This window comes from Macrosteles quadrilineatus, unplaced genomic scaffold, assembly GCF_028750875.1.
Source record: "Macrosteles quadrilineatus isolate MER2022 unplaced genomic scaffold, UCM_ALF_1.0 Scaffold_3__2_contigs__length_128488019, whole genome shotgun sequence".
In the NCBI taxonomy this organism is placed as follows: Eukaryota; Metazoa; Arthropoda; class Insecta; order Hemiptera; family Cicadellidae; genus Macrosteles; species Macrosteles quadrilineatus.
Genome location: NW_026542596.1, coordinates 65,982,084 through 66,007,179, shown reverse-complemented (window position 1 = coordinate 66,007,179; position 25,096 = coordinate 65,982,084). Strand labels below are relative to the sequence as shown.

At 33.8% G+C, this 25,096-nt stretch overlaps 2 protein-coding genes across 3 annotated transcripts; both read right to left on the bottom strand.

Annotated features, from left to right (window-relative positions):
- Positions 1 to 1,212: 1,212 nt before the first annotated feature.
- On the bottom strand, positions 1,213 to 5,764 carry LOC128991077 (uncharacterized). Its single transcript, XM_054413804.1, has 5 exons — positions 5,665 to 5,764; positions 3,309 to 3,517; positions 2,878 to 3,008; positions 2,106 to 2,366; positions 1,213 to 1,347 (listed from the first exon to the last, which is right to left on the bottom strand). Exons 1-5 carry the CDS (start codon positions 5,762 to 5,764, stop codon positions 1,335 to 1,337), a joined length of 714 nt encoding a protein of 237 aa, XP_054269779.1. The 3' UTR covers positions 1,213 to 1,334.
- Positions 5,765 to 11,534: 5,770 nt separating this feature from the next.
- On the bottom strand, positions 11,535 to 17,165 carry LOC128990551 (uncharacterized). Of its 2 annotated transcripts, none has more exons than XM_054412963.1 (6): positions 17,057 to 17,165; positions 15,321 to 15,370; positions 14,845 to 14,996; positions 14,022 to 14,194; positions 12,863 to 13,184; positions 11,535 to 11,654 (listed from the first exon to the last, which is right to left on the bottom strand). In XM_054412963.1, exons 1-6 carry the CDS (start codon positions 17,118 to 17,120, stop codon positions 11,651 to 11,653), a joined length of 765 nt encoding a protein of 254 aa, XP_054268938.1. In that variant the 5' UTR covers positions 17,121 to 17,165; the 3' UTR covers positions 11,535 to 11,650. The 2 variants fall into 2 exon arrangements, with proteins under 2 accessions (XP_054268938.1, XP_054268940.1); XM_054412965.1 differs by having other exon boundaries at positions 14,025 to 14,194.
- Positions 17,166 to 25,096: the final 7,931 nt, after the last annotated feature.

Below are 25,096 nucleotides of genomic sequence, written 5' to 3'. Positions count from 1 at the left end.
TTGTGATCCAAGATGATCTAAATTATCAGTGACTTTTATACCTAGAGTTCTGTTGACACCTTCGTTTGTGATATTAACTGCCCGGAGGAAAAGAATGATCAGATTTTTGATTGGGAAATCATTTTGAATATGTTGACAAAGATGAACTAAGGTCGTTAGATAGTGATTAAGAAATGATATAACAAAAGTTCACATGGCATTTTCACACATTTTGTCTTTCCATCGTCGGATTAATGTCATTTGCTTTGGCGCAGTGACAACATGCTATCTATATATGTATACCCATATATATATACCGTAAATAAATGTACCGTATAAATGTATACCGTATTGCGTTGATTTTAAATAACGGACATAAGAAACAAAATTGTTTCTTTTGTCCGTTATTTAAAATCAAGAATAAGAAGTTTAAGTGAACTACTTTGAGTATAATGGTGGCAATATTGAACTGTACATCTTAAAATGAAAACTACTGAACTTTTTTTTATCAAGTTTGGATTTTATTAAGTGTCTTTTGGGGCTTTTCACTAAATATAATTTATAAAAAATCATTATAGTAGGAGCAGTTAAATTCTAAGAATGAGAGATATTTTGCACAGTATCGGATTTACTGTTACCCATTTTTTTCATGCGTAAAAAATACTCTTCAAAACGAATTCCTATAAATGTATTGGCAAATTCAAAAATTAATATTTGTAAATCCATGGTCTCAAAAGTAAACAGAGGTTAATTGATACATCAGGAAAATGTAGGATTTCATGTCCATCAATTAATTTAACTAAACACATTAAATGTGTTTATTAATTACTTCGTATGGTGTGTCCGAACCTTATTTCAAAGGTTTAAAGTTTCTAAGGATTAAATAGTTTTAATACAGTCAAAACAAATTTTATAAAATTTGAAGAACTGTGTTTTCACATTTTAAAAAAACTCAAGTGATTGCAAAGTAATGACTGCTAAGTATACTTCACAAAGTATGACATTGATATGGTCACTGGCTTACAATGCTTGGTTTAAGTTATGTATTTTTAGGTTTGTAGTTTAATCATCTTTTCATACACATACTATCAACAAGCCTAAAAATATTTATATAAATTAATGACGTAGAATCATATTTTAATACAGGTTTCCCTCCTAAATACCGGGAGGATGTAAAACCTTTCTTGATACGGACAGTAGTAAAGGGAACAAAAATGAAATAGTTTTGGTGCAAAGTTTTATAAAAAAATTATATACAGACATATAATCTAGTTCTAATGCAGTTGTTATCGTCCATGTTAACTCAGTGCCGACGAGCAAGGCAGTATGGCAGCGAAATCGATTATCAGACATCTCTACTTCTTCTTCCTGAAAACAATCAAACAACTTAATACAACAATTGCGCGGATAATAAATAATACTTAGTTTCTTTAAAACCCAAATGAAAATATTTTTTGTTGTGAAAATAAACGCTAAAGATATTTTCATAAGGATGAATGGCTTTGAAATAAGGTTCGGACACACCATACAAAGTAATTAATAAACACATTGAATGTGTTTAGTTAAATTAATTGATGGACATGAAACCACTACCGCCTAAACAAACATTCCCTGATATAAAAACTAACTGAAAGTTCTTCGGATCTGCTGTATAAAATAGTTAGGTACACACCTATTCTTTATTTTTCAATAAAACCTTATTTTACCACCTAGTGAAGTAAAGTTCTTTCCTTTATATTTAGATAAGGGGTTTGAATTCTCTAAGCAGCTTTGAGGCCTTTATAATTGTATAAGTGGCGCTGGCGTGTGCTTACAATTACTGTAACTCTATGATTTAGTTTGAAAACATAAACTTTTTGAAATTGTAGACCTGTTTACTTTCAAGACCCTACTTAAAATTGTCATGCCAATATATTAAAAAGAATATAACAGCATACCTTATTGAAAGTCTAAAATCCTTGCAGCAGTTTTTTTATAGTTTTTTTATAGTCCTTGCTCATTGTCATTCTGGTGCTTGACCCAGGGAAAAGGTGAAACGAAACGTATTTGTAAAGTAATTTTGGACGGACTAGAAAATGAAGGTAGTGATGTTTACGTTTCAAGCAAAAATTTCTACAACTGCTTACCCCCAAGATCCGGCGCTAGAGCTAGACTGAGCGCTGCTTTGGCTACTGGACCAGCTACCACTCATGGGTGAGCCGCCACATCCGCCGCCTCCACAGGGGCTGTAGTGTTGTGGGGGCGGTGGCGGGGGTGGCTGGTAGTGCTGCTGCTGCTGCTGGCAAGGGTCGCACACAGGACGGGGAGGTGGAGGTGGTGGATGATACATCGGCTGCTGCTGACACGAGTAGCAGGGCTGAGGAGGAGCGTACATTGGATGCTTCATGCTGGAACAGAAATTTGATAATGTAGCAAACGCATCTAAATACCAATGTTTAGTTATTAATAGAGTTAAAAATTGAACTATGAAAACGGACTGGCTGTAAACTGTCAAATTTGGGCCTTCTAAAGAACTGAAAAAAAACTGGCTGACATTTCAGATGCGTTGGCCAAAATTTTTACCAGAACCAGTCATCTTCCGAAAATTAGAATTTTACGCGTTGAACGTAGATGAGGAGATACACCTACAGTTTGAACAAATACAGCTTAGGATGAGAATGTATTGATCGTCCGACTTGAATTACAAGTCATCAGCACTAGTTTCTTTCTCAGACAAACGAGTTTAATATTACACAATAAAAGGAATTCAACAAAAGCACTTTGAACTTCGCAATCTTAAACTCGTCCTCAAGTTACCCTGTTTAAAATTACCTTATTAAAATCTGCCTCAAAAACTGTGCTGTAGGATAGCTCGCTTATGACCAAAGAATTATTGCTTAGCAAGATTCTTTTACTTACAGAATCTTAGGCATCATTCCACAAATCATGCAGCCTTTATGTTTGGAGAATGTCCTTTTCCTCCGCGCCAATTTTTGTTCGCTTAGAGGAACTTCCCGAGGACTGCCTTGCATCTCTTCGGTCATCTCCTTCTGAAAGTGGAAACCTGTGATTAGATGAACAAATATGAGGAATTTTCTGGATCTGGACTTTTTTATTGTTGCTTTAAACGAGTTCTATGTGAACATAGTTGGCCACTTATAAATTATAACCATGGTACATCATCTTTTTAATTCACATATCTTTTGAACTAGTATTATATAGGTAATTAAAGTTCCAGCATTAAAACCCAGTCACAATCCTCTTGAATTTACCTTAATTATAATTTGTTTACAGTCAATAATATATTTAAAAACTAGTTAAAGGGGTCATATTATGATATTCCTACTTACCACCAAATTATCTCCTGATGCTAGGCCCATGACGGCTTCTTCTGGTCCGTTGGAAACAGGAATCTCAAGAGCGGGCATAGGAGCTGCAGGAGACTCCTGGGTATCCTGGACAATCCCACGGGACTCTCCGAGGCCATTCCTTGGGGATTCAGGGAGGTCCATCATAAGGGACATCGCAGGTTGGAGTCGGGTTGGGCTTTGTGGTGAAACTATACAGATTTAAACACATATTTTAAGCTACTAATAGGTGAGATGGGAAGGAAGTTTTATTTTTACGTGATAGGATGGATAAAAAATGGATCTCGTACTAGCATAGATAAAAGGAGTCCTTTTATCTATGGTACTAGTAAGATATTCATCTGGGTGTAATCAGATAACTTATCGACTATCTTAACTCTTAATTCAGTAAGCAAAATTGTTGAAATTATAAACTAAACAAAGAACACTGAATGAATAACGTATTAGATCAAGTTTAGGATGTGGAATACATCGTACAGCGAGCAGAAAAGTTATTCCATCTAATTGATATTCTGTGAAGGTTTTTCATCACCGCATACTTTATGCACAATCTTACAGTAGTACGATTGTTATTCAGTGGCGTTAATACGACTATTATTCCGGAAACGGAAACATGTAATCCCCTGGCCTTGCTAGTATAAATGGTCAGTTAAAGTTTTGCAAGGAATATTTCAATATTTAATGACAAAAAATACAGTCGTTGTGTTGCTAATGATGAATCGTAATTGAAGCACTTATATTTGTAAATTCTCCACACAACATTCCTTCTAGGCTAGGCCTATTACTACGTTTAACAACAGAGCGATATACAAAAAGGTATTTTATTGAAACAAAATTAACAAACAGGGAACAAAATTTAAAAGGCTACAATGAAAGGACTTACAATAAAGAGTGCTTACAATAAAGAGGAAGATAATTTGAAATTTATGCCTATTAGGTTTAAATTTACAATAATCTAATTTAAATGGGCTCTATCACAGTGTATGGCTTGAATCAATGACTAGTCAAAGCTTGAATGCAAAGAATGAATGAATTAAATAATTTCCAAATAATTAAAGTGTTTAACTTACAACATTCTAACAATGAACATATGCATTCGTACAACAAATATGCACAGAATTGACTAAGTTAATAAGTGAGTTTAAAATAAAAAGTTTATGCTTAATTTTAGAAAATAACGTTGAAATTAAGTCCTCTTGAGGTTAACTTCAATAAATTAAACATCAATTGGATTTTCTTGATGAGATTAATCTTTTTAAATTGGATGAAATCTGGGCATCTTCTTAAACAATTTTAATTATGGCTTCCTTCTCTCTTCAGAGTCACTATCTGGTCATGAGACTATTGTTGAACACATGGTCTGATCACTGATCACTGCTCACTTGAATTTTGATTCCTTAAGGACTAATTTTGAATTATATTATATGAAATTTTGATATATGATTCTCTTACAAATTATGTAAGCCTATGTAATAAATATACAAGTTGTGGGCTTTGTAAAAAACTTGGCTATGGAATGGATTATTCATGATTAATTAGGCCTAAACATAGATTAATAGAATTGTATAAATAAGTTAAATTAATATTCATAGACCATTATAGATCTGTATGACTTTCTGAGGAGTGATTAATGACACATAAATTTATAAAATGGTGAATGAATGACAAAATTAACATATTTTAAGGAACTTTATACTAAATTATGAATGTATGAAATGAAATATTACATATTATAATTTCTTAACAGGTCGTAAATATATTTATTCAAATTGAAAGACATTAATCATTTTAATCATCTTTTTGTCGAAATTGTTTTGATAGTAATTTAAATAATAAATAAATTTGAGAAATGTTTTGAAATTATTAACTTGTAGTAGGTTTTATGTTCATGAGGGATAATGGAAATTCCAAAACATAGCTCTTATTGCATTTTACAGCAAATTTTTTTTAGATCATTCATACAGGGTGTCTCGTAACTGGAAAATGGTACTAGCCTAGCTTTATTGCTTGGTCAAGAAAAATACATTTCTCTATAGGAACATGGGTCCCTGGTGCCTAGATTCCCGTTTATATGTCTGTATGTGTGTTTTTTTTTTTACAAAAACAAACATAACTCCTTAATGGTTTAAGGTACAGAGTGAATATATTACATATTACATGAATGTTTATTCTACTGAGACGTATGTTTTCAAAGTATTCTAATAAAGTATCATTAACATCTTTAAAATGGCGGGCTTTTAAAATATTTGATTCCAAATTCCAAAAAAACTCGTTGACTTTACTAGATAAAATGTAAAAAAAAATCATATTGTGTTTTTATCAGAGCACATAAACTCACCATTGGTGACAATACTGTTGGTAGCTCCATCATCACCTCTCGTCAGCACACCCAGCAGCAGGACCAAGAATACACAAGACTTGAGCATCCTGGGGCACATCTACACGAACTGCTGACATCTACAGGAGCAGCAGCTTATATTACCCAAACAATTGGCGACTTGAATCACCGGGAAAAGGAGTTCCCCTAAACACCAAGGTCGGGTACGTGGTAGAAAAGTAATGGAGTAATTGAAAAAATTATAATCCAAAATTAAAGTGGGAAAATCCCAGACATTCTGTTGCGGCTGCAATCTCGGCATTACTTATCTCAGGTAAAACGGCACGTGACCAACAAACTTGTAATCAAACTGTGACGTCATTACGGTGGAGAGGAATCTGAATTGAGGGTTTGCATTGTTTACAGTATCAAACCTCTTAGTGTGGTAAGAAAGATGTGAGTACAGTGCCAAGTTTTCGTAAAATATTAACTTCACATTAATTTTGGATTCTATTTTTCTAATTTGTAAGTTAGTGCTTTTTATAGATGTTTAAGCTCTAAAATGAGGTATTGATTCATAGTTAGGTACCTTACTGGTACATACTAAGTATTTAAAAAATATGGGTCCCTAAAAAATATTCATGTAAGATTACAAATGGATTTCTGTAAATTAGATTCTAGAAACTGGACATTTGACTTCTTAAGATCTTTCATATATTTTGGCCCTGCTTAAGAGTATTTTTAGTTCAGTTTGAATTAACTATTACGGTGGATGTGTACTTTAGTATCTTAGCTAAATTACTAAGTCCGGCCGACACATTCAATAACATCTTCAGACACGATCTAATTACTATGAGTGTAATTGAATTACTAAATGCTTACACCCACCGTCTATAAGCACATTTAGCCATCAGTACGATCATCGAGAGACTGCTTAATTAAACCATTTAATTTTTTTATTTAAGAAAGATTTAATAATGTCGTACTACAAATACTTCAACAGACAATGTGCGTATTCAGAATTTTAAATCTTCAACATTACTTTTAATTGTTAACCTTTAAAAAATTATCTTATCAATAATTCATCATCCTAATTATGAATATGGTCGTCAAAGGTCAATTGAACCTGTTCAAGTTTGTTGAACTTAAATACCATTTACTAAACTAGATGGTTACTTTCATTTTTGACTACACATAGACTACTGCAACTTGGCGTTCTAAAAAACGTTAATAATAAAAGCGTTCAGTAGAATTTTCTTTTGAGCCACCGAAGCAACGATTAAGTTAGTTTCTGTTAAATACCACTTTCCTTTTTACACACTAACCTTTTTAATCATGCATAACTATTTTTTTGTTTCTACACAATATTTTAGTGTGAAAAAATGAAGGGGGAATAACTTTGATAGGGGCACGTTCTCTTAGGGGTGATTCAACAATATCCTTTCAAAGAAATTCTGACCATAGTTGGTCGACAAAGATGGGACGTCAGTATGTGGTCACGACTCAATCAACGGTCTCCAAGAATTGCCTCCAAGGTAAGACAGATAACTATGTATGGGTGTTTTTAAATAATTATCGGAGGCAATGGAATCTCGCCAACACTAAGTTTTCAAACAACTACTACTATTTATTTTGGACGACTAATGTACAGTATCCCATCTACGTTCAACGCGTATGGCTGCGTCATTAACCACACCAACACGTTCTTGAAATGTTAACGTACAAAAGATGATTATGATTTTAATATAGGCATATACTTGCATGCATGACGAAAATAACATATTGCATATCTACTTATGCATATTGATTGAAGAAATACTAATTGTCTAAACCCGAACTCTTTCTGCTAGTAAAATACTAATGATCGAGAAATTAGTATGTAGTAGGCGTCGATCTGGTGTTATTAATCTATATCCTATATCCTATATCATATATATTACATCCTATATCATATATCATATATCCTATATCCTATATCCTATATCCTATTCACATCACAAAGCTATTTGGCAACAGTTTTATACGTTGATATAATTATAAGCTACTGTTATCTATCCATCTATATAAATAAAATTAGAGTTTTGTCTGTACATTGCTCAGAATCATACATTTTTAGGTTATTTTTACGTTTTATACATTAAAGAAGCCGAAAAAAGTCTCATCTAAATTTCTGTCTGTCTGTCTGTCTGTCTGTCTGTCTGTCTGTCTGTCTGTCTGTCTGTCTGTCTGACACACTCAAGATGGCATTTTACGCAATCTTCTCCAGGAAAACGAGAGTACCCATCAAGACCCAAGTCATTTTAATGTATTCACTGGATTGGCGAGAGTGTCTTTAGCCATTAAAATATGGTCTCACTACTTTGTAATTAAAATTACGGCCGTTCAAAAATGCAGTTTTGTGCGATTTTTGTCAAGTTTTCTTCCAATTTGTATCACATAATCATCTATGAAACAACGAACAGCTGTTCGGATCAAGATTATTTTTTCTAGCTGTCACTGAAATGTTTACAAATGTTGTTTACAAACACCACAACCATTTCCGATCACGTTTTGAAGGCAAATCCCATCCAAGTGAGATTAAAAACGTTTTTATTACACAATAAAGGATTTAATTAATCGCAAGTGGAATAATATAGTGTAACCGTAAATTAAATAACTAGGCATCATCCAGGTCAGGAACCAGAAATATGTGTATAAAATTGTTTTGGAGTTTTGATAACCAGAAAGAATACATTTAATCAAGATTGAATCAGTGTTGTATACGGCTGGGAAACTTAAATTTACTAATGACCGTCGCCAATAGCTTAGAAACAATGTTCCACTCATTGACGGCTCTTCAATGGCGGTTGTGTAAAGTGTAAAGCAAAAAATTACAACTGCAGTGGGTGATTGTAACAGAGGTTTACGGATGATGCTGAACTCGATTTTCCAATTTGTCACTTTCTGTTCCTACCATTGACTATATAAAGTCAATAGTTCCTACTCACCGTGTGATGCAATCGCTGGACCATACAGCCAATAGGCCCATAGCCCTTCTCTTGGGTACGTGTGGCATGTATGCTTACCCAATTTTTTATAACAACCCTTTCGAAAACGATCCTTGATACCGGTACTTTTCCATAGAATACACGGCCTACCTAGGTACTTAAGAAATAAAATTATAAACGTCCAAAAACCCAACGTTGTGTGATTTTTGTCACATTTTCTTATAATGTTAATATATATACCAGCAACCATTGTTTAGAGAATACGTAATCTATTAAATAACAGAAAGTTATGTTGTATAAGGTTTTTTTTTCAAACTGACACCGATAAGTTTACATTAAGAGTTGTGTACAAATAAAGCAATTAATGGGAAATAACTTTGATTGCCGATAACTTTTTACGAGAAAATCCAAAACCAAGAGATCAATAACCTTGATTAACGCATATAATTGGTCGGCTGTACTACAGTTCTTAACTGTAAACGTTGGTTTTTGGTACGGTACTGGTTCTTTTCCTTTTAACCTTTAGTAGCAGCAAGAATCATTTTTACGTACCAACACATCACAGTAATTTACAAATTAGTTATCGTTGGTGTTGCACCTTATTTATTACAGGCGTAGGCCTATTCAATTTAATTGATGTCTTAACTGTATAATTTTTGCTTTTTCTGTCTGGATTCCAAAATGTTATGCTAAGAAAACTATAACGCATTTTAGTAAAACATTTATTCAGCAAACCATCATGAATTGTTCAAACACTTTGAACGTTGTTTATGTATCAATAGTTCGTGGCCTATTTTGGTAATTTTTATTACAAATTACCAATCTAAATCGTCTATAGTAGGCCTACTGTACTTCATTTCATATAGCAAACCGATTCAGATAGCATTTCAACAGAATTTCGAGTCATCTCCGGTCCAAGCAAATATAAATTGTTATGATCAAATGTTATGGCATTAATAAAGATTTCAAGTACTAATTTTATATGTACCTTTTTATGCTTAAAGCGTAGCAGATTCCCTAATTAAGTTTGGTATTTTTGTGTGTATGTATGATGGTAACGCATTAATGTCCTTGTTTCTCAATGTTTCACGGAAAGGACAAGAGCGCCTTGATAATGAAAATGTCAACCCGAATAAAGTGTTAAATTAAGAGGTTGAGGTAGTACACCTTGAATACTTTTAACCATTATGTTATAGTCCTTTAAATTCTGAACAAAATTGTACAAATCCCATTTCCGTATATTTACTCTCACCGCTTACACATGATAAAGGTTGTTGACAAACTTATGGGAGAAAGTATGTGTCAGAATGCTGATACCGTTTATTTAGTCATTGGATATAACATATGGACCAACAAGATCCGGGTGACATTTAATTGCGAAGCATTAGTTTTGGCTTGAAACTGTCAGATACTGTATTTGCGAAGGAATAGTTTTGTCAGCATATCTGAAAGTATGCAAACCAACTGCTGTGCTTTATATAAGAAGGTTTTAACTGACTATGATAAGATCCCCGTGCGTAGAACGGGCACACAGCTAGTACTATTATAAAATTGAGGTGGTGTCTGTGTGTCTGTCTGGCCAACTGTCACGACTAAAATACTAAATCGATACAGCCAAAATTAAGAACAAAGATGGTCCACATATCCAGGAATGTCATAGACCCATTCACTTTCCTGAGTTCCTCTCGGTCTCGGGCTACAACCCTTAGATGTCCAAAGTCTTGAGGTAAGGTTTTTAAAAGTAAGTATTAATTGGCCTCCATGGAAGCATGAGAAAATTCACAATGTTTACCTCTGCGTTCACATTTATTTAAATGTACACAACCATAACTACCAAATGCTCATTTCACAATTTCAGACAGCTGATCTAAAGAAATTAAATATATTTTACACAACTATGTGGTAGGATTATTTAATCTTAAAAACTGTATGATAGATTATTTATTCTAAATATATTTCAATGATTATGAAACAGCTCTTTCTTCCCGTTGCGAAGCACGGGTACAGCAGCTAGTTATTAATATAATATATTAGTATGAGCACCAGCATGAAAATCCCAAATGCAATGGAGATGCTTGTATAGCCAATGTTGAGAAATTGTTCCAAAAGTCATATAACAGACTTTTTATTTTTTAACCATTTTCAGTTATCTGTTTTGTAGTTATTTTATGTAAACTTTTATGAGCTTCAATACACTAATTCTTTCTAACGTAAACATGCTCTCCTATGTAGGCATATTCATATTCCTAAAGGATAAGGCAGTTTTGAGTTATGTTTTTGTCCGGATGAGTGCTTTGAAGCCTACTATTTAGGTATTTATTTCACTACCTTTAAAATTACAATATTGAAGTTAAACTACCTATATGTAATCTACACGTGTATATAGTCATAGACAAAACGAATTAAATATAGACCGTCAGCCGTGCTGCGGTTAGGTTCTGGCGCACACCGCTGGGAGCGCCATGTAGTTATGGCGTACGAACTAAGAAACTACATGGCTCTCCCAGCGGTATGCGCCAGACCCTATGGTAACCTCAGCACGGCTGACAGTCTATATTCAATTATTTCTTTCTATGATATAGTGGTATTTCAACCAAATTACAGTAATGCACGCACTATTAAACGTAACTAGAAACGTTTATTTGATACTCAAGTATCATCAGACTTGGTCCACATCAATACGTATAATAACACATCAGGTTGTGGAATAAGGTGGAAAAACTACTTGCAATATACAACATCAATTAGATCCAATGTCAGAGTACAGTAAATTTACAAATGCGGCCCTTTATTCAAATTCTCATCTCCATATCATGTTACCCTGTATACTCAATGTAAATTAGAATACGCGGTCTATAGCAATTAACTCTACACACGAACCAAGGGAAAAAATCCAGTCATACATAAGTACAAAACATTTATTGTGAGGTTCACCGGGAAAATCAAGGAGAGAGGATGACGCGCAGCTTGATCCTTGAGCAGTTTGACCTTGGAGGAAGTTCAAGGTCATTACACAGTCATCACCTGTAAACAAACGCGTAATTACTGCAGAGGAGACATGAAGTATCTGCAGTGAAAAACTTCACGTAGCTGATATTGAACTATCGTTGTGTTTGTTCTTTGAGTGTAAATCCCTAAATCTGTCCCTTAAAAATTAATCTTTCGATTGGCTATAGTATGATTGTAAATTGAATTAGAGTTGAAAATTCCTTGGCTAGAAGTCAGATCAATATTTACGTACAACCAAAAAACTCATAGAATAATTATGTTTATATTATTTTGGATTTAAAACAATTGTTAGAGTTTAAATCTCCTAATGCGCAATGCGCCAACGATTAATTGTTGTACATTACATAAAACCACTATTAGACGTTCAGTATTCTTAATGCCATATTTTTTAATTAACTCGATAAAAACGTTAATGATAAACCGTAGGTAATCTATTTGTCGATTTCAATAGGGGACTTTCAATACCACAACAGCCAACAGTTAGTTATAGTAATCCAAATTCATAAACAATGAACCAATTTAAAAGAGCTAAAGAAAACTTTTGAAAAATGTATATAAACCTAATTGTTATCCAACTATTATTATACTAGATTAATTTGTAATATTTTTTGTCACACACAGACTGCCAAAGTTCTTACTTTAATAGCAGTACATAATATTACGAGATTACATTGCAAATAGAAAGTTGTTTCTTGACCCCTAGGAGCTAGACGAAAGACTTTTCTTGATATCTTAATTATACACTAACACTTTTTATGGGAAAACAACCCAAACCTCAAACCGCTAAAGGCAATTAGGAAACCAAGATAGTAACCACAAAGCCATTAACTTGTACAATGCTATCCTAACAATGTAACTAAATTAGCTATGCAATGTTACAAGGTGTCAAGTTTTTCAGTTGTATGTTGATTATGGGAGCAATTTAAAAATGTAAAAAAAAACCTAAAGGTACAAAATGAGAAAGGTTTTTATAAGCAGTGTCCAGATGTAGGACCTCTAACGCCTTTTAATTCCTTTTTAGAGAGCGAGCTGGCGCGGTGGTTAGAGCGCGGGACTTCAGTCACTGAGGTACCGGGTTCGATCCCCGCCAAGTCACCAATGGATTTTATCTAAGTGATAATGTCGCAACCCCTAGGTCTAGCCTGAAATAATGTGAAAAACAATTCCAGCCTCATGCCTAGCGTCCTAGGAAAAAACGCCTTTTAATAATTGACAAGTCTTACCATCCTCCGGAGAAGGAGCCTGAGGAGCTTTGGGCAGAAGAGGACGCAGAAGATTGAGAGTATGAGCCACCGCCCCCGCCACTATGTCCGCCCCCGCCGCCACCACAGGTGGAACATCCGCCACCTCCACCACCTATGTGGTTGCCACCTGACGGGTAGCCACCTCCACCCCCTGACGGATAGCCACCACCTCCGCCGCCATAGTGTCCACCTCCACCCCCTGATGGATATCCTCCACCGCCTCCACAGTTGCCGCTAGCACAGCCACCTCCGCCGCCATAGTGTCCACCGCCACCACCGCCTCCTGGATAGTAGCTACCACCTGTAACATTCCAGTAATGTAAACAATGTCAATCATAACGGCAAGTATACGAGTATTTGTGTTGATGAAGTATGGCAAAATCTGCTCATTTAAAAATAAAATCGTTTTCACGGTTTTTATTTTACTTTTAGTATGTGTCTTTTTACGCTATTGGTATGTTTACGTTATATTGTAAGGAAATAGTACATGCACTGGTCTTATTAACATCTGAAGTCGCATTTTGGGTAGAAGTAGCCTATATAGCATCTGGAGCCAGAACCCCTCTCGCTTGGTATTGAACGAGTAATCAGATGTGGAAGTCGAGCAAGATGATCAATTCGCCACCCAGACGATTAATACCGTAATGTAAAAACTGTCTAAAATGCTATTTGAATGATTTACATTATTCGTCATGATTATAAAAAAACAATTTTTATGTAGCATTTCGGGGTCTACAATCCGCTTTCCTTCGTACGTGATGAGTAGCCAGACCTACAGCAGTCTCGCTAGAGTCACCATGTTGTCTGTTCATTTACTCGTACATACCCTCTATTAGTACTGACTATTGTTTACTTTCAGAATTTGCCGTTTCTGGTTTGACTCAGATAAGTTCTTTATGTGGTTTTAGTTCTGTAATTTGCCTGGGTACAATAAATCTTGTTGTACTTTGTCACCTGAGAAAAGGGATCAAATTCAATATCTTAAAAAGCTTTGAATATAATGGTTACTGTACCGGTACCTAATGGGAAAATCCTCAATTTTCTTTAAAAACTTAAAATACCATTTACAAAAATTACCATAAGCGAACATTTTCTAAAATTTCCTTCTCAATTGGTAATTGAGAGGAATATAACTCACCACCTCCTGGGTATCCACCTCCACCCCCGTAAACTGGCTTAGTCTTGATAGGGATGACGACTATAGTGCCGCCTCCACCGCCCCCACCTCCACCTCCACCTCCATAATGTCCACCGCCGCCCCCGCCACCTCCACATCCACTGGGGCCGCAACCTCCACCGCCACTGTGTTCCCTAGGGACAAAAAGACGACCAAGTTCGGTAAAACACATGTAATCAGAGGCTAAAAAACTAAGTAAAACGTACAGTATACAATGCAACTGTGTATATTTTTCTATGGACTATTCTATTTTAGAGGTATACAATTCCAGTAAGGCTGTGCCATTGTAAGCTTAAATGCACCAATCATACAGTGTATCAAGTACCATTACCTATCTTATACTTTACAAAAACGTTTTATTCTTGCCAAACAGAAAGATGTTCTTTTGATAAATTTTCCCCATCGAAAGGAACTATTTAGTAGCATGCAACAGTAAAATTGCAAATTTTAAGTCTCCTACAAACTTTCACATAATCTTTAAATTATCAACAGAAAAATTAATTAAAGTATTGATAGTAACCCCATTCTTAAGGGACTTAATTTGTTACCGCTCTGGGCCACATTGGCGATACAGGTCAATTTATATATTGATGTTCAATCAGTATTTCTAATTTATTTATTCTAATGTATTTCTATGTGTTACAAGTCAACTTTACTAAGGTTTATCCCAGTTATAATTCTTTACTTGATTTACTACAGTGAATTTCACCTGAACTGGGGGCAAAGATATTTGAGACCAAGACATCGTTTACATGGCTTAATCCTAAAGTATGGTGTAACTTACTGTCCATAGCCACCACCCCCGTAGCCGCCTCCAGGCCCACTGCCCCCGGCGCACACCGAGCAGTAGGCGCCGCCTCCGTAGGTCTTCTTGTGATGATGCGTTGGTGACCTCCTCAGCCTAGCTAACAGTGGGGATACATTTTCTATTGCAGCCTGAAACATGCAGAGTCACATTCATTGTCATGATTGTCAACAAATTCATACAAAAGCGTTCATAAAACAAATCAGTTGCTAGTTGGAAATATAACGGTTATTCAAGGTTTTCGAGTCTGAATTATTAATTCCTTAGTAACAAATAATCTATTTTTGTTAGCAAAATAATTCAAATAACTTTTTATTTTTAAAGATATCGAAAATAATATGCAGTAGGCTGCAATTTGTTTGAAATTTCACTATTATATTAAGGCAAAAAACACGCTGGTAAAAAATTTAAATTTGAATACCATACAACAAAATTCGGTAACAAACTATACTTACATTTTTCTGAGCGTCTGTTTCTAAATTTAATACTTGAAAATCTGCATCATCTGTAAAGAAAAAATATAACAATTTAAATATAAAACTATATTATGTAGTCCGGTAGGATTTTACCATAGATAAAACATACTCCTCACATTCATGATACGTAATGGAAAAAATATTGGTCATAGTAAAAGTATTTTATAGGCAAAAGCTGTATCCACATACAATTTAAAATTAGGTACTTAGATAGGTTATTGCATTCAGTTTCATTAAATGTTATGGTTAATCTCAGAATTCCATTGACTAGATAAAGATAGTCTTTGTTAATAATTGCCTAGACAGTTTCTTTATTTATTTGTTATTCGGAAGATAAACTTTTAGCGTAATCCTTGAGATAATATAAGAGCATTATGTGTGTAGGCATTATGATGAATTTTTTTGTAGACTTTCCCATTGGATCATGAGTTTAAGATGATTGCAGATGTGCTCTGTTTGGTCTCAATCCGAATTCCATTTTAAATTGTGTAAATCTTCCAATAACTATACTGCGTATTATAAAAAACTAGCTGTTACCCACGGGCTTCACCCCGTTTGACGTCATAAGTATTAATAAAACTATTGATTGGTTAAGTTAAACTGAAATAAACAAAAAAGAATACAGTAATACAAACAATCACACCTGATTTTAATAAAGCAATGAATTAAAAGAATAGCATACAAATAAGTACAGCTGATGTATTTTTAACATTAGGTATATATAAAGTTCCGTTTAAAAGGTAATTACAACCTTAAGGGCGATTTATGAAATAATGGATAGTTTTGCGCAAGGATTCTCGTCATGACAAACATTTTAAGTATATGGGTTATGGGGGTGTGACATTTAGTTTTCTCAAAAGTTCATGGGTACTTTGGGATTTATATATGAATACCCTTTTATACAATAAATACAAAAAAAAAATTAACTTCAATAGTTTGATGAGTCAATCCTATAGTAATTGTGTTTAAATTAATCCAACACGTTAAAAAAAAAATGGTTAAAACTACTTTACGGTTAACGCCAACTTCATTTGTTATAGTTACATTTCAACAACTACTATAATTCAAAAATGTTCCAAACTGTTCAAATTAAATGTGTTTACACACCATAAATGGATAATTTTAGTGATAGGGTATCTTCTTGCTACGGTAACATTTATCGTAGCAAGGGATGTATTGCAATTACCTACTCAGTTTTACATCCTACATGAAAAGCAGTATATAGTTTAGGTAGGTATAATAACATCAATTGCAAATCTATCTTTTGCTAAGTGAACCTTTTCGACAGTTTCGTCTTTTTGATGTATATAATGGCTAGATAATTGCGTGGATAAATTTCTTCACCTTAATTACAAAATGTTTATGAATGATTCATAACCAACCAACAATCCAAAGGTTGCCGATTCGATCAGAAAAGAAGAAGAAGCGCTTTCAAAAAGAAGATGAGCGCTTTCGAAACTGTCCATGGCTGTTCATGGGGGCTTTTAAATAAATAGTCCAGACTATAGGTAAAAATACGCCTTGTTTAATCCTTATCTGTTACAAACAAACTTCAATAAAAACTCTTGAACACAACTTGATTTATAAAACTAAGCAGCTACTAACCTTTTAATGAGCATCAACCAATCTTGTTTCACAAGCAATAATTAAAGACGCATCAATAATATAACAAGTATTTCCACACCTTAACCTATATTTTACACACATAAACTAACCTTTGTTCTCAGCGAGTGCAGGGACCACCAGTAGCCCCAGGAGTACGACCCACATCTCCTTCATGTTGACTCTAGGACTCTTCAGGACGGAGGACTCGTTTATATCGGTGTCCTGGCATGTAGTGCAGCAGTTCGCCGAAGTCGGGGATCCCCAACTGACCATTTCAAGGACGCTACATCCTGATATGCTCATGTGCTGAGGCTGATGTGCAATTATAAACGTTTCACGACCCATTGTAACGCCCCATTCCGATCATCATCAGGACAACACCATTGCTGAGGCCAAGGTCAAAGATGCTGATGTACTGGCGAGGATCGTTGACTTTGGATAGTAATGTACAAAGTAGACTTGTATCTGAAGTTTTGATGCGGGTTTTAAGGCAAATTATGTTTGAGTGTACTGCCGATAAAACTTAACCATCACAATTTTAACCTAAGCTAAGTACCATAGGATACACAATTGCTTCGTAATTTTTACACTTTCGTAGTTTTACTGTTGGTTAACTTACAAGAAGTACAACAAAGTAATACATAAATGAACGGAAATATACATTGAAGTCCTCCGCGAATGTCTAAGGATATAATGTAGGAGAGTATGTAAAATGCATAGATTTAGCCCGTACATTTCATGTTAAGGAGGTCCACATTTGGTTTAGGATTATAAATATCCAATGAATTCAATGAGTGACAGAATTACAAGTCGTTACTTATTCTTTTGTCTGAGATTACTCTGCACCCGAATAATTAGCCTAAAGCCTAATGAGATTTTTGGACCATTGCATTATTAAGTCATTGTAACGTTTACAAATTTACTGCTATATTTTTCTCAAAGAATACATCTATATATATCTACAATATACCTTCATGTATCTGCTATAGAACTGACATTGAGAATTAAGAGAAATGTAAACGAAACACATAAGGCCTACATTTATAATTTATCACAAAATATTAAATAATTTGAATGAGCATTTAACAGAAGAACTTAATGCAATTAACTTGTTACTTAAAGTAAATAAAGGACGAAAAGCAAACTAAAATCAAGAACATGGAATACAATTTGTATATATGTAATAAATTGAACATTGACGCTAAAGGTTTTGGAACTAGAATTGTACATTCTTAAACTTACTTAATGCAATCCTCAGACAATGGTAGAACACAACTGAATAATGTTCGTTATTACACACGAAGAACCCGGCAAAATGTAGAAATTAAACCATTCTGATTGTTTTTATAAAGGGTATCGCCATTCATTTTATCTTTGCATTTTTCAACCAATCTTTATGGTATGTATGTTAAGGTAGAGAAGAGACCCGTGTTTGAAAGAAAAGTTATCTTGATTCAACTTAAAATTTCAAAATTGCGGCAATTTTGATTTTGTAATTGTAAATTACTAAAATATGGCTGATTTTATGAAATAATGTCGAGAACCATTTTAAGAAGCCATTTTAAGTTCCTTATCAAACAACAGCTAGTTTAAAAAGATCGAACATCAAATAGCTGAAATATCACGATTTTTAGTTGTAAAATGGGGTAGAATAAGGCTAAGATAGGTTTGCCTCGTTTTACAACTAAAAAACATGATATTTCAGTTTTCAATTTGTTTATAGAACCTTTCAAATGCAAAACTACTTATTTAATAGACCAAATTACTTTACGATTTTAATAAAGTTATTTTATTAGCCATAACCCCTAGGAGTTTATAGTCAAAGTTTATATCCACAGCCAGCGTCCATCATCTGTTCACATCTCTGAGTGATGTATGTAATGTGTTTCAAAGTCATCCACTTTGAATAGAGGATGAACAATCATCGCCAAGAATAACTTGATTGACAGCCTTGATTATCAATAATTGACAACTCACTCTGAGTAGGGGATTAAGTAGTTATTATGACATACCCTGTACGTTGTGTTACTCTAGTAGTATTTTACCACAATAGCGACCACACATAACTTCTATATTGTCACCATATCACAAATATTCATTTTACATTGCTTAGACATGACTGGAATATATAAATAACAAAAAGACCTACAGTATTAAAAAAAATATTTTCATTTGTAGTTACAAAATGGCAGCCTTTTAAAAATATTTAAAATAAAATAACATAAAAACTACATAACTAAACAATACCACTTTGGTAAAGTCTCATTTAGAAAGTTTTCCAACAATACCAAATTTTAAAAAATACGATCATAAATAAGAGAGGTAACTAATTTTTAAGATACTGTATTTTAAACAATTTCTGTGGTCATTGAGTAGATCACTGCTGGTTAGCTAAAACCATCAGCTGTTTTGATTGTTGGTTACTCGATGAGCGCAAATATTGATGTACACAGTATATTAAAAATGAGTTTTTCCTACAGACACCTAACAATGTACATGTTCTCTCACTGATTTGAGAAAGCAAAGTGGCCAATTCGCTCATCAATGAGACAATGTTAACATTGTCTCACTCCAGATTTGCAACGTGAAGGCACGAAATAGTGAGCGTGTAACATGCAGGCAACGTCGTATGCGCTCGAAATACGTTGGCAGCACTGGCTGTAAATCAGCTGGTCAGCTGTTGTACTGTTGTATTTGTCACTTCACATTAAATGTTATATTAAAAGTTCACTTCTGTGTAAAAATAGGTTATGTTTCTTCACCAATTTATTTGTTTTATGGTAACTGTAGGAAAAGTATAAACTCGCCTACGGCTCGTGTGTAAGGATTTCTCTCGAGTGAGTCAATTGCTCACTTTTCTCACTAGTTGCACAAATAACTATTCTCACTTATTTATGAACCCATTATCTTAATTTTTTGTATAGTTTAAATTGTAAAAGGTCTTAATAAAACATCACCACAGTAGTTTGACCTACGCAGTGTTTATGTTATTCCAGTTAAACCATATTTAATTGTCGCTATTATGAAACTACAAATATTAAAAAAAAGGTTTTGTTCTCAAAATAGGAATAGGCTTTATCTATGCACCAAACTCCAATTCACTACAAAACCGTTATCAAATAAACTATAGTTTTGTGAAAACAAAATGGTGGCTGTACATGGAATTTTGGAGTTTTGGACATTTTTACGTGATAATTTAGTTTGTCTTGGTCTATAAATGATATCTTAAAAGTTTGGTAGAGAGTTCTTGGCTTGTTGACTGCACATTGCATGAATGAGAAAATATTCATTTATATAAATTATTAAATTTGATAATTATATTTCCTATAAAATATAATAATTATTCTCTTTTTTAGCGAATTTCCCATATAGGGAATAAGCTATTACCGTAGTACTCATGGTAAGACCTGGACCCGGGACCGATTTTTTTTCGTTTTGAGGTCCCTAGAGGCCAAAAACACCATCCGTTCAAATGCATATATATATATATATATGTGTGTGTGTGTGTGTGTGTGTGTGTGTCCGTTAGGGCGATAACTCGAGCAAAAATGATCCGATTTTGATGAAATTTGGTACAAACGTGTAAAACTACGTTTATTCGAACGAGTTCGCGAACCAGCATGATCGGACCATGGGAACGGGGGTTTATGGGGGCTTTTATGGGGTAAAAATGGGTTTTTCCCATTTTTTACCTAAAAAACATAACATTTTGCAATTTCTTTCTAAACTATTTTGTAGAGCTTAAAAAAACAAATAATTTAGTATATTGAAGTGTTATAATGCGCCTAATAGTTACGGAGAAAATTCCAAAAAATTGTAAATTTAAAATTTCCATGTTATTCTTATGGAGAATAAGTAAACTGTTGTAGTTTGCTTGTTTATTAACATATTTTGCCAAAATTTGGAAAATGTTTTTATTTCTTACCAACTATTAACATTTTACATAAAAAACACTTTTACCCTCCCTGTTGCAGCAAACCTAATTATGTTTTAAACTGATTCTTTTTAAATAGGGAATAAATGTGATATTTTTAAGGAGACATTTTAGTGTAAATCCATTCAGGGAAATGGAAATTCGCTTAGTCTGCAGGTTTTCTGCGGCGGGAGTATTCTCTTTTTATAAATGCGAAGGATGTTAAGTAAGAATTTACGGCGTTGGATTTTTTAGGCAAGAGTTTAGACAATATATATTAATTTGGACGTTGGCTTAAGCAAAGTTATCATAGCTCATTTTATAATTTTCAAGAGGACGAAAATATTTTCCTCTTTGTATGTGTCCCAGTGTGAGTCATGTAAAAAAAAGCATTCTTTAAAACATGATTGGAGTGAGAAGAGTTATTGAATTTCAATAATGGGAGGGATTGGTGCCTGTTGAGTGTGTATTTAAAATAAACTTTGGGATTGCTTAGCAGTCGACATTAAAGTATGAAATTTAGTTGACATTTTAACACTTGAATCCAGAATGTTATTTTAGAGGAAAGGTATTTATTAACTTATAGACATTATTCTATCTCAAGAGTGCGTGCACGTGTAAATAAATACAAATTATGTCGTATTTATTTGGGATCCAGTTGTTTTTATTGTATGCGTTATAGTCTAGGCATATTAGGAAAGTTAGGAGAAAGTTTAGGTACAGTCCTAATCACCACTTTTCTTTATGTTTTTTGGGTCGCTGAACACGAATATGAGGTTTGCTGACAGATATTTTGTACGGAACATTGGTTATTTTGTGAAAAACCTTAAAATTTGGGCACTTTTTTTGGTTTTTCAGGCAAATCTCGATAAGTATGGGTTTTTGATAAAATCCTGCTTTGTAAAATTAAAGATGACAAAATTTACTACAAGTCTCCTGTATAATGTTTGTTTCTACGACGAACCGTTTCGCCACTAGAGCACACTAAAAAAGGCCAGAAGTACAAAAAATTAAAAACATTGCTAAATGCTGCCGTTTTACATTACGTTTTCATGGAAACAACCCATGTTACGATAATTTTAACTATTTATTCATGATAACAAACTGAAACACACTTAAAAATACCCCCGCTGCAGCAAACCTGCAGACTAAGCGAATTTCCATTTCCCTGATTGGATTTACACTAAAATGTCTCCTTAGAAATATCACATTTATTCCCGATTTAAATAAAACTTTAACGAGTACTTAGGTTTGCTGCAACAGGGATGGTAAAAAGGTGTAAAATGTAATAATTTAGTATGAAATGAATGCATTTTCCAAATTTGATCAATACATGTCCATAAACAAGCAAACTACAACAGTTTACTTAGTCTCCATAAGAATAACATGGGCATTTTAAATTTACAGATTTTTGGAATTTTCTCCGTAACCATTAGGCGCATAACAACGCTTTAATATACTAAACTATTTGTTTTTTGAAGCTCTACAAAATGGCATAGAAATAAACCGCTAAACTTTAAGTTTATATGGTCAAAAATAGGAAAAACCAATTTTTACCTCATAAAACCCCCCATAAATCCCTGTTCCCATAGTCCGATCATGCTGGGCAAAACCAAAAATGAATAAACCCCAACCGTTTTACAAAGGTTTTACATTGGGTTTCCATGGGAACAACCCATGTTACGATAATTTGAACTATTTATTCATGATAATGAAATGAAACACACTTGATAAATCTACGCCAAGATGTATGACTGACTGCTGGAACATTTCCCGTTCCCACAAAACCCCCATTTATTTTCTCAGCACAGGGATGTTGCTGGCCACAGGGTTGACTGCTATAGTGGTTGAGAAAAAAGGATGAAATGCATTAAAAGAGTTGTAGATAACTTTTAACTTTGGTAACGTCAAGTTCAGACGAGCAGACCGTGTCCAGCCACTTGCCATAGTAAATAACGCGATGAAAGTAGAGAATTCTTACCCGTAAACCCCAGCACATTGTTTCAACGTATCAACATCGCTAAGGATTCTGATGAAGAACTAAAACACTTTTCCTTCTTACGGAGAAAATTCCAAAAATCTGTAAATTTAAAATGCCCATGTTATTCTTATGGAGACTAAGTAAACTGTTTTAGTTTGCTTGTTTATGGACATGTATTGATCAAATTTGGAAAATGCATTCATTTCATACTAAAGTATTACATTTTACAAAAAACACCTTTTTACCCTCCCTGTTGCAGGAAACCTAAGTACTCGTTAAAGTTTTATTTAAATAGGGAATAAATGTGATATTTCTAAGGTGACATTTTAGTGTAAATCCAATCAGGGAAATGGAAATTCGCTTAGTCTGCAGGTTTGCTGCGGCGGGGGTATTTTAAGTGTGTTTCAGTTTGTTATCATGAATAAATAGTTAAAATTATCGTAACACGGGTTGTTCCCATGGAAACGTAATGTAAAACGGCAGCATTTAGCAATGTTTTAAATTTTTTGTACTTCTGGCCTTTTTTAGTGTGCTCTAGTGGCGAAACGGTTCGTCGTAGAAACAAACATTATGTACGAAACTTGTAGTAAATTTTTTCATCTTTAATTTTACAAAGCAGGATTTTATCAAAAACCTATACTTACCGAGATTTGTCCGAAAAACCAAAAAAAGTGCCCAAATTTTAAGGGTTTTCACAAAATAACCAATGTTCCGGGCAAAATATCTGTCAGCAAACCTCATATTCGTGTTCGGCGACCCAAAAAACATAAAGAAAAGTGATGATTAGGACTGTACCTAAACTTTCCGCTAACTATCACTTATATTCCTAATATGCCTAGCCTATTATTTATAATTTTAGTGTAAAATGGTTTTCATAGTTAAAAGTATAAAACCGTACAAAAGAACATTAAAAAAAGAAATGTAAAAAATCGAATTACAACAAATTATCTCTTTAAAATAATAAAGAAATAATAATTATTTCATTTCAATGATGTTAAATATAATATATTTTCTCCAGTGATTGACGTATTGTATTTAGAACTATTCTCTGTTCATCCTTCAATATACGAATGCAAATTATGAACGAACACAATCTGTCACTGGTATTCAATACTAAGAAGGAGTCTTATAGTCTCAGACAAACCGTGCGTTGGGGTCTCCGTCAGTTTTCAATAAAATGTCGTAAGTCGTACTTTTTAATGTTTTGAATTAAACTAATTAGCTGTGAACTCCTTTTAAGTTTAAATTTTTACCCTTTCATAATGATTTAAATTAAGAGTAACGTGAATCTCTTTGACTAAAATAATTACTATCTAAAATGTTTTAACATAGTTTTTTGACATTGGCATGTGCAATTTAACGTTTGAGTTAAAAGTTGAAGTAAAATAATGCTTCGAAAATAACGGAAAACACTTTGAAAGAGATTAACAATTAATTTAGGGTGACTCTGATGATAAAGATGTGTTGTATTTTTACATGACCCTGATATTCTATTTGTTATTAGACAAAGTCCCTCACTCACCCTGTTTCACTCTTAATTCTGAAATTAAACGTATACAAACTGTAGTTAGTAAAATAGCGTATAATCCTGATAGTACCTTTTAGTTTCAAAGATTTAAATTATTACATGACATATTTTAAATATAAATCTCACTTACATTCACTACACTACACACGTCAACATTGTGATTGTGTGTATCGATTGCTCCCCGTACCAGTGTTTTTGGTCCTAGTTGTATATTGAATATAATACACAGTTGTGAAGGAAATTCTCCAATCCACAGAAAGATCTCCTTACCTAGACACTCTTGTCTTTTTTCTAGGTGGACATACAAACCAACTAGTAGCTGCTTTACCACAAGGCTAAAGTTGACAAAAAGCGATTGGTGGTAGGCGGGAATCGAATCCGGGAATCATGAAGATGAAATAGTGTGTTTTATCCATATTACATTTCCATTTGAGAAATATGAAGATCCAAAATGCTAAATGTTGTTTAAATAAATGTAATTATTTTCTTAACAGACTATATAAAGCTTGATTACTATATATTATATTTTTATTTTGAAATCGAACCAATCAAAAACAATTCACATAACAACCTAAATGTGAATCTCCTGTTATTATTTTTATGAACTTTACACTTAAACTGCAGTGTAGTCACGAGTTTTTCTGCACGTGCGCAATGAAATTAGTGGAAATCCCGGGACATGGTAGTGGCGCGGAGTTTGACCTTGACTGCGCAAACATCAGGTGATT